Here is a 13,708-nt window from a genome sequence, read left to right as displayed (position 1 = left end):
CACCTATTCGTCCAAATAACAGCAAAAATCTACTAGTTTTGAATTTTTAAATTGAAAATCGTTTATTTTTGGATCCATACTTGAAATTGCTCTGAAATCTTTCGTGTATTATTGGTAATTTGAAATGCCTCTAACTCAGAAATTATGAAAGATAAATAGCACAAGACCTAGCTGAGCGCTTTCCAAAAATTTAAAATCGAATGGGAAACAAAAAAATGACACGTGTTTAAAAATTTCACATGTCGAAGGTACCATACTTTATGCCCCCCTGGAGCATTTCTAGGACCCATTTTAATAACTTAAACTCGAATATTCCTTTACTATGCCCACGATCGGAGCAGCCGTTTAGAAATGCCAGATTTATTTGCAAACTATTTTGAGTTAGAAAATATTTATTTTGTAGATATCGAATTCGCATCCCACTAATAGAAATATTAATTCTTGTAGTAAAAGGCTTTAATTTTTACGAATGATTTTTTATGAACAGATCCACAAATTATAAAGGGTGATTTAAAAGTTTTTTTTATGAAGAAATGTTGGGCAAAAAGAGACCAGCTCGAGCTAAAAATATGATTTTTTGTCTCTATATAAGATTCGGCATATCCAAATATTGCAGTACACGAAACAACTAGAAAATAATCACTTATGTAACAGGTTATAAATAAAATATTATTCGACTACTTCTAAATAATGCAGACGGTGGGTAGTAATCATACAAAAGTGTGTTATTCAGAAATTGTTTGTTATTAGCAAGAATTTACTAGTTTGCTGGTTATATACCAAGTTGCTTGCAAAACTGATGTTTTCCAATCAGCATTGATGAAATTAAATATGGAAAATCTTAAATATTTCTTAACAATAAAAAAAAACACTTGCCATTTTCTACCAGTTATGTTAAGTTTATTATTATTTTCTTTACCATACAAACATTTTTATTACAATTTTTTGTTGTTGTTTTAATTTTGTTTAAACTTTTTATCAGTTTGTTTTTTTTTAATTATTTTTATTTATGTTAGTTACACAAAAATTACAATTAGTACTTAAGCCTTTACATACAATGTTTTCATACATACTTATGATCAAGTTCAATCATAATTTGTTTAGAAAAATATTTAGAAAAAATGCATAATTAATGTTAATTTATTTTTTGTTTTTTTTTCTTCATTAATACAATTAACAATTATGTTTCCTTTTTTTTGAGTTTTGTTATTTTTTAAAAACTAATTTTATTTTTATATCTTCTTAGAGGTGGGCTAAAGGTTGCAACTACCAGTTGTTGAATTGTTTATTTTTTTTTATTATTATTGTTTCTAATATACACACATACAAATACGTTTAGTTTAACGTATTATTTTTAATAAATATAAAGCTTTTAAGTGCGTTAGTGTGTGTTCTTTTGAAATTGTGGGAATGGAGAAGGAAAAGGAAATAAGTAAAACAGTTTATGTGAGTATATTTTTGTGTTTTTATAGGTATTGGTTTATTTATGTTTCAAGGAAGAGCTTTAACTAACTACAGCTTAATTTCATCTTTCTACAAACAATAAACATTTGTTTTTTTTTACAACTTTTCCTTAAAAAAATCAATTGTTAAATTGTTAGTTGCTAATAACAAATTAATTTTTTTTTATTTTTATTATTATTTAACAAATGTTGTTGTTTTAGTGTCTGTGCTTGAAATAAGTATTTGTTGCGCTTCGTTTTATTGTTCACCATTTTTTAGTTTGTCCAGAGTATTGAAAACAATTGAGTAGACAATGTCCATTAGTTTTACCCAGGCGGCCGTTTGTTTCTCATTTAAATTACAGACTGCCGTCAACACTTCCAAAATCACTTCCTTGAGTTCCTGTTGAAGTACACGAGACAAAATGTTTATTTAAAAAGTTTTTTATTTGGGTTTCTTTGTTGTAGATAAAACTTACAATAAACGATTGTTTTTCAATTTGTCGATTAAAATGTGATATGGCGACTTTCGACCACATCTCCTCTAGTTTTGGTCCCGACCAATCATGACCTAACATTTGTATGGATTCATCAAACACCTTAATGATGCGCACAGCATGAGCTTTGAAGCGGGCATTGTTCTGTAATTATTAAAAGAAAATAATAAATTATTTAATAAGTATTTTAAAGGAGTTGTTCTATTTCATTTAACAAAAAATAATGTGATCAAATGTGTCCACAAAATTACGCCAATTTTTACAACAATCGTGGTTCTTTAACAAGACCAACTTTTACAACAATCGTGGTTGTTTAATAAGACCAATTTTTACAACAATCGTGGTTCTTTAACAAGATAAATTTTTACATCGATCGTGGTTCTTTAACAAGACCAATTTTTACATCGATCGTGGTTCTTTAACAACACCAAATATTACATCGATCGTGGTTCCTTAACAACACCAATTATTACATCGATCGTGGTTCTTCAACAAGACCAATTTTTACATCGATCGTGGTTTCTTAACAACACCAATTATTACATCGATTGTGGTTCTTTAACAAGACCAATTTTTACATCGATCTTGGTTGTTTAACAAGACAAATTTTTACATCGATCGTGGTTTTTTAACAACACCAATTATTACATCGATCGTGGTTCTTTAACAAGACCAATTTTTACATCGATCGTGGATCTTTAACAAGACCAATTTTTACATCGATCGTGGTTCTTTAACAAGTCCAATTTTTACATCGATCGTGGTTCATTAACAAGACCAATTTTTACAACAATCGTGGTTCTTTAACAAGACCAATTTTTACATCGATCGTGGTTCTTTAACAAGACCAATTTTTACATCGATCGTGGTTCTTTAACAAGACCAATTTTTACATCGATCGTGGTTCTTTAACAAGACCAATTTTTACAACAATCGTGGTTCTTTAACAAGACCAATTTTTAAAACAATCCTGGCTCTTTAACAAGATCAATTTTTTCATCGATCGTGGTTCTTTAATAAGACCAATTTTTACAACAATCGTGGTTCTTTAACAAGACCAATTTTTAAAACAATCCTGGCTCTTTAACAAGATAAATTTTTTCATCGATCGTGGTTCTTTAACAAGATCAATTTTCGCAACAATCGTGGTTCTTTAGCAAACAAGACCAATTTTTACATCGATCGTGGTTCTTTAACTACACCAATTATTACATCGATCGTGATTCCTTAACAAGATCAATTTTTGCAACAATCGTGGTTCTTTAACAAACAAGACCAATTTTTACATCGATCGTGGTTCTTTAACAAGACCAATTATTACATCGATCGTGGTTCTTTAACAACACCAATTATTACATCGATCGTGATTCCTTAACAAGACCAATTTTTACATCGATCGTGGTTCTTTAACAAGACCAATTTTTACATCGATCGTGGTTCTTTAACAATATCAATTTTTACATCGATCGTGGTACTTTAAAAGACCAATTTTTACATCGATCGTGGTACTTTAAAAGACCAATTTTTACATCGATCATGGTTTTTTAACAACACCAATTATTACATCGATCGTGGTTTTTTAACAACACCAATTATTACATCGATCGTGGTTCTTTAACAAGTCCAATTTTTACAACAATCGTGCTTCTTTAACAAGACCAATTATTACATCGATCGTGGTTCTTTAACAAGATAAATTTTTACATCGATCGTGGTTCTTTAACAAGACCAATTTTTACAACAATCGTGGTTCTTTAACAAGACCAATTTTTAAAACAATCCTGGTTCTTTAATAAGATCAATTTTTACATCGATCGTGGTTCTTTAACAGGACCAATATTTACATCGATAGTGGTTCTTTAACAGGACCAATATTTACATCGATAGTGGTTCTTTAACAATACCAACTTTAACTTCCGCCTAGAGCTAGTCACATCTCTAATTCTGTAACCAGTCTTGAAACCAAATGATAGATAAAAACACTAATTCTCGGCAGTCACCCAGAACTGCTGGGAATCACTGATTTTTGTAACAATACTCTTTTTAAACAAATACTTAAACATGATCTATGTATATTTTGGCATATTTAACAACACTTCAGAAATACTTAGCATACTTTAAGGCACTTGAATGTCAACAGTCTACTTGTATATTATACAAAATAAACCACAAGAGGTTTATTTTATACTTAACGTCTATTAATATTCAATAACACTTAAGTCCAAATAATGAAGGCAATTTAAATGCAATTAAAGTATATTAATATCCTTAATCAAACGAAGATTTATTGTTCAAAAAAAAAACTATGTACTTACTTTTAATTCATCAGTTGGCAGATCTTTAAATGAATAAAACTTTTCCAAATTGGACGGATATTTGGTAAAGAATTTTAACAATATCGCCACACCAGATTCTGTGGGTGTAGCAGCGGGTATTTCCCAAGTTCTTTTGATCTCATATACTTCATCGCAATTCATGATGATGGTTGTTTGTTTTGTACAATATGCAAAAAAATATGAACGTTAAAGCTCTTTAGAAACCGTCAATTAGCTGAAATGAAAATAAAGAAATAACTATAAAATTATTTATTTCAGACTTAATTATAATATAATAAAAAAGAGCAACTACATCTGGTAGTTAAGAAAATAACTAAATATTATTAATAAACAAATGTTGGCGTGCTGTAGTTGACATTTCTATTAAAGTAATTCATTCATTCATCTCATTGGCCCTGCCCCCTCCTTTGTGTTCACATAAACTTTTATTCTCAACAATGTTTAAAACATTTAACTTTTTGTGTCAGTTTTAATTTTATTTATTCATATATATTTCGCGTTTTTTTTTTTTTTGGTTTGTAAACTTTTTGCATGATGTCAAGTTGTGGGACAGACAGATTGACTTTTATGTTTTTCAGTGGTTGTGTTTTATGATGGTTGTCATTTCAGTTTTACGACTGTACAATACACACAATCATATTTACATACATCTATCTGTTCATCTGTACAAGAAGTCTTCAAAAATAAAACACATTTTCGACAACAAGAATACAAAAAATTCATAACTATTATGTCAAGTGGTTTTGTTTGACACGTGATAAACACAATGGGCAGTGCACAATGGGGCAATAAATATAACTTAATTAGAAAATTAACATGATGGAAACGACCAATTTTTACAACAATCGTGGTTCTTTAAAAAGTCGAATTTTTACATCAATCATGGTTCCTTAAAACGGCCAATTTTTACATCAATCGTGGATCTTTAAGAAGACCAATTTTTACATCAATCGTGGTTCTTTAAAAAGTCGAAGTTTTACATAAATCATGGTTCTTTAAAACGGCCAATTTTTACATCAATCGTGGTTTTTTAACAAGACCAAATTTTACATAAATGGTGGTTTTTTAAAAAGACCAATTTTTCATCAGTCGTGGTTCTGTAGAAAAACCAATTTTTACATCAATCGTGGTTCTTTAGAAAGACCAATTTTTACATCAATCGTGGTTCTTAGAAAAACCAATTTTTACACAATCGTGGATCTTTAGAAAGACCAATTTTTATATCAGTCATGGTTCTTTAGAAAAACCAATTTTTACATCAGTCGTGGTTCTTTAGAAAAACCAATTTTTACATAAATCGTGGTTCTTTAAAAAGCCCAATTTTTACATCAGTCGTGGTTCTTTAAAAAAACCAATTTTTACATCAATCGTGGTTCTTTAAAAAGACCAATTTTTACATCAGTCGTGGTTCTTTAAAAAGACCAATTTTTACATCAATCGTGGTTCTTTAGAAAGACCAATTTTTACATCAACCGTGGTCTTTAGAAAAACCAATTTTTACATAAATCGTGGTTCTTTAAAAAGACCAATTTTTACATCAGTCGTGGTTCTTTAGAAAAACCAATTTTTACATCAGTCGTGGTTCTTTAGAAAGACCAATTTTTACATCAACGAATATTAATATACAAGCGGCAACATTGGGCAGTTTCTAGAATGATTCAGCAGTGGATACTTGAATACAGCTATAATACATTCTAAACACATATTATGCTAATATCGTTAAATTCCGTAACAAAGAGGAGAAAATCGGAACACAAAATGGTTTTGGCTATATTTTTATTTTAACCTTTTCATTTGTATCCCATAGTGCAGTCACTATTTACATTTAATTCGTATATTCTTCATTAGAATGCAATCAGAACTTTGAAATAATTAATTTATAAATAAAAATTCCATTTTTAAACAGCTTCAATAGTCAGATAAGATTAAGCAAACATAAGTGAATATAATCAATGACATTCATGTTTTTAGTCTTTGGTAATATTTTGACATATCATAATTATCAAGTGGTCCTTATAGTCCAGCTGGTCTGAATTTTTTTTACAGTGGGTCAAAGTTTTCATTTTTTTATCGAAGGGAGCAGTATACTAACTGAAAAAAATGTTGTAAGTTAATATCTGATAGAACTCTTATGGTCAGAGTTGTATTATGGAATTTTATGGGGATCATTTTTGTGGAAGATCTTATCCCTTTAGCTCCTCTCTTTAGGGGTCAATTTGACCCTTTTTTGAGAAAATCAAATAAAGTCCTTTCAAAAAGGACATTTAAGGATTCAAATATTCTACGAAAATTTTTGCCGGAAAATTTCAGTGGGGGTCACCAAAGATACCAAAGTTGTAAATAAAGCTCTTTACGCTTAATTCGCAAGATTACACGCCACCTTGGGTCTCACATTTTTTAAAAAAATCACAAAAAATCTATTTATGATCCGAATGAGCTGATATTTAAAATACAAATAGTCCTAGAGAAGATCTACAAAAAATATATATACATATGTAAATTATCACTTTTAGGCCAAGAGTTATTTATGTTTATTTATTTATTTATTTTTTAAATTTGTTCCATCTTTTTTTAATTTTTTAGATATGAAGGGCCTACGGCGGTTCGAAATTGTTTTTTTAAAATATCACCAATATTTGCGATAAAATTTCGAATACTATAAAAATAACTTGTTAACAGTTATGTCGTCCCTATAAAAAGTTACACGCATCCAAAGTTGGAAAATGTAAAAATGGACCCTAAGAAGAGGAGCTAGAGGGATAAGATCTACCACAAAAATGATCCCCATAAATTCCATAATATAACTCTGTTCATAAGATTTCTCTCAGATAATAACTTACTACTTTTTTCTCAGTTAGTATACTGCTCCTTCGATAAAAAAATTAAAACTTTGACCCACTGTAAAATAAAATTCAGACCATCTGGACTATAAGTTTATTCTAAAAAAATGATCTACTCAACATGCCCTTTCAGAATTATAGGGTCGCTATTCTGTTCCAATCATAAAGTCTCAATTTGTTGGACAGTGTTATTTAATATATAATTTAGAAATTAGAAATCCTTATGCCGTTTTTAAAGACACTCAACCATTTTAGTATTTTTGGCTTCTAACAAATGTTTTCTACTATATTTTCACTAACTGTAGAGTACAATGTAGCCGATCTTGACCGTTAATATATTTTGATTTGTTTTCTGCAAGCAAGAACATTTCCGAATGACAAGAGAGGAAATAGAAACAGCATGAGATGAACAAACAATCAAATATGATGTAAACAAAATAAAAGCATTATATCAAGAATAAAAGTATTAAATATTTGTAAAACAATTTACATAAGTAATATTTAATTTACATTGTAAAAAAGAGCAATGCTCTTTAATAAATAATTGCATACACATTGTGGGATTTAGGTAATGATATTACTTTGTGCTAAAACAAATAGTGCACAGTTTTTATAGTTTTTTAGTAAGCAACTTAAACAAATAGTTGGATAAATAAAAATTCAAAATAACCGGAATTTAAAGTAGATAAACTTTCTGTATACCCTATGATTTAAATATAAACTTAACAAATAATTATGTAAAAATTTCATAAAAAATTATCTTTCGAAAATAGTAATTTTTCATTTTGAATCCAAAATTTGTCTATTTTACATCCCTTATCTAGCTGCTATGAATGAAAGCCAAAGAAATTTTAACATGATCCTTTGTGATCTCTTTGGAATTAGTATAGATATTTAATAATATATTGTTTGTTAATTGAGTAGATGATAAAAAAGGTTTTAAATCTTTTCAGCAATACCAAAAATGTATGTCAAAATCTTGTGATCAATTTAAGGTCAGTTTTTAAATAGTTTCGCCTTCACGTGCAGTGATGTTCGAAAATGTCCCGAAAAGTATATTTCTAAAAGATTCGGGATTCACAACAGATAGCGTATCTTTAGTAACTTATGTGTCATTTATTCTCACTTAGTTATTGAACATTATAGAGAAAATATCGAATTTTGTGCCAACAAAGAGTCAATTGTTGGAAGTTTTTCTTTACTTCTTTAATTTATCAATAATTTATATTTGTGAGTGATTTTCGAACCTTATATGGGGCTATGACCAATTATGGACCGATCACCATGAAATTAGGTCGTGTGATTTATGTCTATATGAAAGTTTTTTATGGTGAATTTTGTGTGTATAATGAAATTTTTAAGAGATTTATGCACGTTAAAGTGATTTTTGGAAGCAGTTCTATATGGGGGCTATGACTAAATATGGACCGATCGAAACAAAATTTTGTGACATGAATTTCGTATATATAAAATGTTTGCATGGACAGCCAGAAAACCAGCCAGACTGACGGACGGACATCGTTGAAGCGGCACTTTTTATACCCAACATCACCATAGTGGGTAGGGTATAATGCGTTTGTGCAGATGTTTGTAACGCACAAAAATATTGGTCTAACACCCACCTTAAAGTTGTAGGCGATTATCAATTGGATATAGGCAATAAAAACATGAGTTAATTCTTTCGATAACTATGAACTACTGAATCTCCATTTTATTTCTTAACAAAAATCTTTGTATCTATCATTACATTTACTTTTATTTATAGCACTAATACATTATTAACTACATAAATACAAATAACAAAGATAATACATTGTTGCATTCAATATTACATCGATGTAACAAAACGTATATTGATTGATAAATTTAACGATAATATAAATTTCAAAATTATATCTAAATGAAACCTCCACAATACCCCCCGGCTAGCTTTTGCGTTATCCATAGTGTTCTGGGAATTTGATGCGCCTTCCATATCGACTAACCTTTGGAGTTGTTTCGGTCTTTGTATTCAATTGTGTCTCTTCAACTGCAGGATGTACTTTAGATGACTCATCGGAATATATCTTCGCTGGTTTAATTCGATCGATGGTAATTTTAACTTTTGTGTTGCCTCTTTTTATTACAAAGTATTTTTTATATCGCTTGTCAACTTCGAATGGGCCTTCAAATGCCGGTTCTAGCGGTTTTCGTACTCGATCTACTCTTACAAAAACAAATTTAGACGTATCTAAATCTGGATTTACATAATTATTTTTAGTAGAGTGCCACGAAGGCAAAGGACACCGCAATTCACTCATAGCTCGACGCAAATGTTGTACAAACTCGGTTTGACTGTTCTTGGCCCTGCTTTCTATAAAGAATTCTCCGGGTAAACGCAATTGTGTTCCATACAACAATTCGGCTGGGCTTACACCAATGTCCATCTTTACTGTGGTTCGTAGTCCTAATAGTACTAACGGTATGACAAATGACCAATCCTTGGTGGCGTAACACTTAATGGCATTTTTCAGGGTGCGATGCCATCTTTCGATTATACCATTCGCTTGAGGATGGTACGCTGTGGTACGTAAATGAGATATACCTAGAGTCTTTGTCAGCTCATCGAAGAGGTTTGATTCGAACTGTCTTCCCAAGTCAGTCGTTATCTTTTCTGGCACTCCATACGATGCTACCCAACCTGCCACGAAAGCTGATGCGACTGTGTGTGCTGAAATATCGGGGATTGGAATTGCAGCTGGCCATCTAGAGAACCGGTCTATACACGTCAGACAATAGCGATTGCCAGATGATGTTGGCAGGGGACCAATAAGGTCTATATTTACGTGTTGAAAGCGCTTATCGGTTGTGTTGTAGTTACTTAATGGAGCAGAAGTATATCTGCCAACTTTCACTTTTTGGCACTGTAAACAACCACGAACAAAATCTGCGACATCTTTGGCTATACCTGGCCATACGTAGCGTGACATTACTAGCTTTCGTGTTGCCCTAATACTAGGATGTGACAGGTTGTGCAGTTTTCGTAACACACTTTTTCGGTGGTTAGCTGGCACGTACGGTCTTATATTTGTGCCGTTAATGTTGCAGAATAAAAATTTTGTAGAATCTGGAATGGGTAAACGTGTGAGTTTGAGTGATAAATCCTTACCTGGCTTATCTAGCAAAGACTTCAAGTCGCTGTCGTTACACTGCTCTGTAGCCAAGATATCGAAATCTATCAATTCTGTTGTTATATTGTTTATTCGTGAGAGCCAATCTGCTGTATTATTTTCGCTGCCCTTGATGTGACGGATGTCGGTGGTAAACTGACTTATTAGATCAAGCTGTCGGACTCTTCTCGGTGGTGCTTTCTCACTCTTTTGTTGAAATGCGTATACTAGAGGCTTGTGGTCCGTATAAATTGTAAACTTCCGACCTTCTAAAGCATATCTGAAGTGTTGGACGCCCTGATAAATTGCAGTCAATTCCCGATCGTAGGCACTGTACATACGTTGAGCATTGGTGAGTTGTTTAGAATAAAAACCGAGTGGTTGAGCTTTTCCATCAACGATTTGATGCAACACTGCACCAACTGCTAAATCTGAAGCATCTACAGTTAATGTGAGTTTACTGTGTGGGGACATGTAGCTTAACGAAGTCACAGAAGCTAAATCGTTTTTGCATGCTTCGAATGCGGTTAAAGCTTCAGCAGTCCACACAATTTCGGTTTTATCATTTTTCTTATTTCCGATTATTAATTTTTGTAGAACATTTTGATGTTTAGTGGCGTGAGGTAGAAAAGGCCGATAAAAATTTATCATACCTAAAAATCTCTTTAGGTCTTTTGCCAAAGTGGGTTTTTTAAAATCGCGTACGGCTTCAATTTTACTTTTCGGTGGGCAAAAACCTTCACTTGTAATTGTATGGCCTAAAAACTCGAGTTTTGTTTGTCCCAGTTTACATTTGTCGGCATTAATTGATAAGTTACCTTTCCGCAATCTATCAAACACTAAACGCAAATCTTTTTCATGCTGCTCTTCGTCAGCTGAGGCAACTAAGATGTCGTCAATATACGCAAATGTAAAGTCTAAACCACGAAGTAAATTGTCAATGTAACGTTGGAACGTCTGGGCCGCGTTTCTTAACCCAAACGTCATGTATACAAATTCATACAAGCCAAACGGCGTTGAAATGGCTGTTTTGGGTATATCGGTCGGTTCGACTGGTATTTGGTGATATGCGCGTTGCAAATCGATCGCTGAAAATACCTTCTTTCCGTGCAAAATACTGGTTACATCGTGGAGAAATGGAATCGGATACCTATCGGGAAGTGTGACTGCGTTGAGACCCCGATAGTCGCCACAAGGTCGCCAGTCGTTGTTAGACTTTCTTACCAGATGGAGTGGACTCGCCCATTGACTTTTGGATGGTCTGCAAATTCCTTTTTCCATTAAAAACTGGAATTCTTTCTTTGCCACCTCGAGTCGTTCGCCTACAAGTCGTCTGGGCCGGACGAAAACCGGTGGACCAGTTGTTACAATGTGGTGTGTTGTACTGGTTGTAATTGGTGGTTTATTAGAACTAAGGATTGTTAAATCTTTATATTCACTCAAAATATGCGAAAATTTACAATTTACTTGGTGTGTTAAAACTTTGATAACCGGATTTTTTATAAAATTGCCTTTTGTTTCTAATAATGTTTTTCTGTCAACAAGTTTACCTCTCTTTATATCAACAAGCAAGTCATATGTTTTCAAAAAATCAGAGCCGATGATTGCTGTATTGACGTCTGCGATGAAAAAATTCCATGTTAGATTACGGCGTAAGCCAAGCGACAAATTTAAACGGCGTTGACCAAATGTTCTGATCGGTGATCCGTTGGCGGCGTAAAAAATTGGAGTTGAATGTTTTTTATTTTTATCGGCTGCATTGGGCGGAACAACAGACACATCGGCGCCAGTGTCTACTAAAAACTTAATACTTGTGTTTTTATCACAAATAATTAAGCGAGCTATTTGAAAAAAATTATCGTCAGCACCGCCCGCGAAGTCTGGCGAATTATTTAGTTTTTTGTAATGTCTGCAGAGTAATTACATGGAGGTCGACATTTCCTTGCATTACTACCGAATCTTTCGTGATACCAGCACTTTCCAGTTGGAATAGGTGTTGTGGGTCGTCTTTCCCTACTTCTAGAACTGCGATGAGCGCTTCTTTCACGAAATCGACTTCCACCCATACTTACAAGTTGATTTAATTGCTGTTCGATGCGTTGTATGCGAAGATTTGTTTCACTTTCCTGAGATTGATGGTTTGCCACTACTGCTATTTGTTGGTAGTCAGAGACTTCTAATATTTTGTCTGCTAGTTTTGCAAGCTCCGGTAGGTCAGCATTTGACGCTTGCAATATTGCTCTGGTTTGTGCTGGAAGTCTCTGTAACCAAAGAGACTTTAAAAATTCATTGCTTATTTTTCCTTTTGCTAATCCACTGAGTTCATTTAACAATTGCGTTGGCCGTTTGTCTCCTAAATCAATTTCGGAGATAAGCTTTTGAATTTTTTTTTGTTCGCTATCGCAGTATCTTTCTATTATGCATGCTTTAAGATTTTTGTACTTATCTCTCTCAGGTGGATTTAAAATAGCATCAGATATCTGCGATAAAACTCCACTTTCAATGGCAGCCACTACGGTATTAAATCTTGAAATGTCGTTGTTAATACCTGATATGTTGAACTGGGCCTCCACCTGAGCAAACCATATCTCAGGTTGCTCCGGCCAGAATGGAGGGACTTTAACGGAGACTCTATTAACAAGGGTACTGCTTTCATTGCCAGACGATGAAGTGTTGGCTGACGCTGCTGCTTGTGCAGATGTTGATGCCTGATTCTGCATTTGAGGTTGCTTTTCTTCGTTCATAGTGATTTTCGTTGCACAAGATGTCGGGGTCACCAGTTGTAGGCGATTATCAATTGGATATAGGCAATAAAAACATGAGTTAATTCTTTCGATAACTATGAACTACTGAATCTCCATTTTATTTCTTAACAAAAATCTTTGTATCTATCATTACATTTACTTTTATTTATAGCACTAATACATTATTAACTACATAAATACAAATAACAAAGATAATACATTGTTGCATTCAATATTACATCGATGTAACAAAACGTATATTGATTGATAAATTTAACGATAATATAAATTTCAAAATTATATCTAAATGAAACCTCCACAAAGTATTCCGATGGACATAGAATCACTTTCTGAGTCGATTAAACGATGTCCGTCCGTCAGTCTGGCTGTCCATGTAAACATTTTGGGAAAAGTACAGTTGGCAATTTTTAAGATATTTCGATCAAATTTGGTACATATAATTTTTTTCGTCCCAAGGACTAAGTCTATTGAAACTGGCTGAAATCGGTGCATTATTTCAACTAGCACCCATACAAATGTCCTCCTGAAATTGGACTTTATCGGTCATAAATATTTAATTTTTATATGTATCAACACAAATTTCTCTCCAAATTTCTCACGAAGCTTATGGTGTATGTGCTCCATCGTTACCAATGTGCGAGAGATTGTTTGTGTGGTGATTTTGATACGAAAGACAAAG

At 32.6% G+C, this 13,708-nt stretch overlaps 1 protein-coding gene across 2 annotated transcripts in view; it reads right to left on the bottom strand.

Moving 5' to 3' along the window:
- Nucleotides 1-878: 878 nt before the first annotated feature.
- glob1 (globin 1) overlaps nucleotides 879-13,708 on the bottom strand; it is a 32,174-nt gene continuing 19,344 nt past the window's right edge. For both annotated transcript variants that reach the window (XM_065506423.1, XM_065506430.1), the window contains exons 2-4: nucleotides 4,255-4,489; nucleotides 1,922-2,083; nucleotides 879-1,845 (exon numbers count right to left, since the gene is read on the bottom strand). In XM_065506423.1, the coding sequence (XP_065362495.1) occupies nucleotides 1,702-1,845; nucleotides 1,922-2,083; nucleotides 4,255-4,416 (468 nt within the window). In that variant the 5' untranslated portion in view covers nucleotides 4,417-4,489 and the 3' untranslated portion in view covers nucleotides 879-1,701. The remainder of the gene's footprint in view (nucleotides 1,846-1,921; nucleotides 2,084-4,254; nucleotides 4,490-13,708) is intronic.

The sequence above is a fragment of the Calliphora vicina genome, chromosome 1 (genome assembly GCF_958450345.1).
Source record: "Calliphora vicina chromosome 1, idCalVici1.1, whole genome shotgun sequence".
In the NCBI taxonomy this organism is placed as follows: Eukaryota; Metazoa; Arthropoda; class Insecta; order Diptera; family Calliphoridae; genus Calliphora; species Calliphora vicina.
This window is presented reverse-complemented; position numbering and strand designations above follow the sequence as displayed.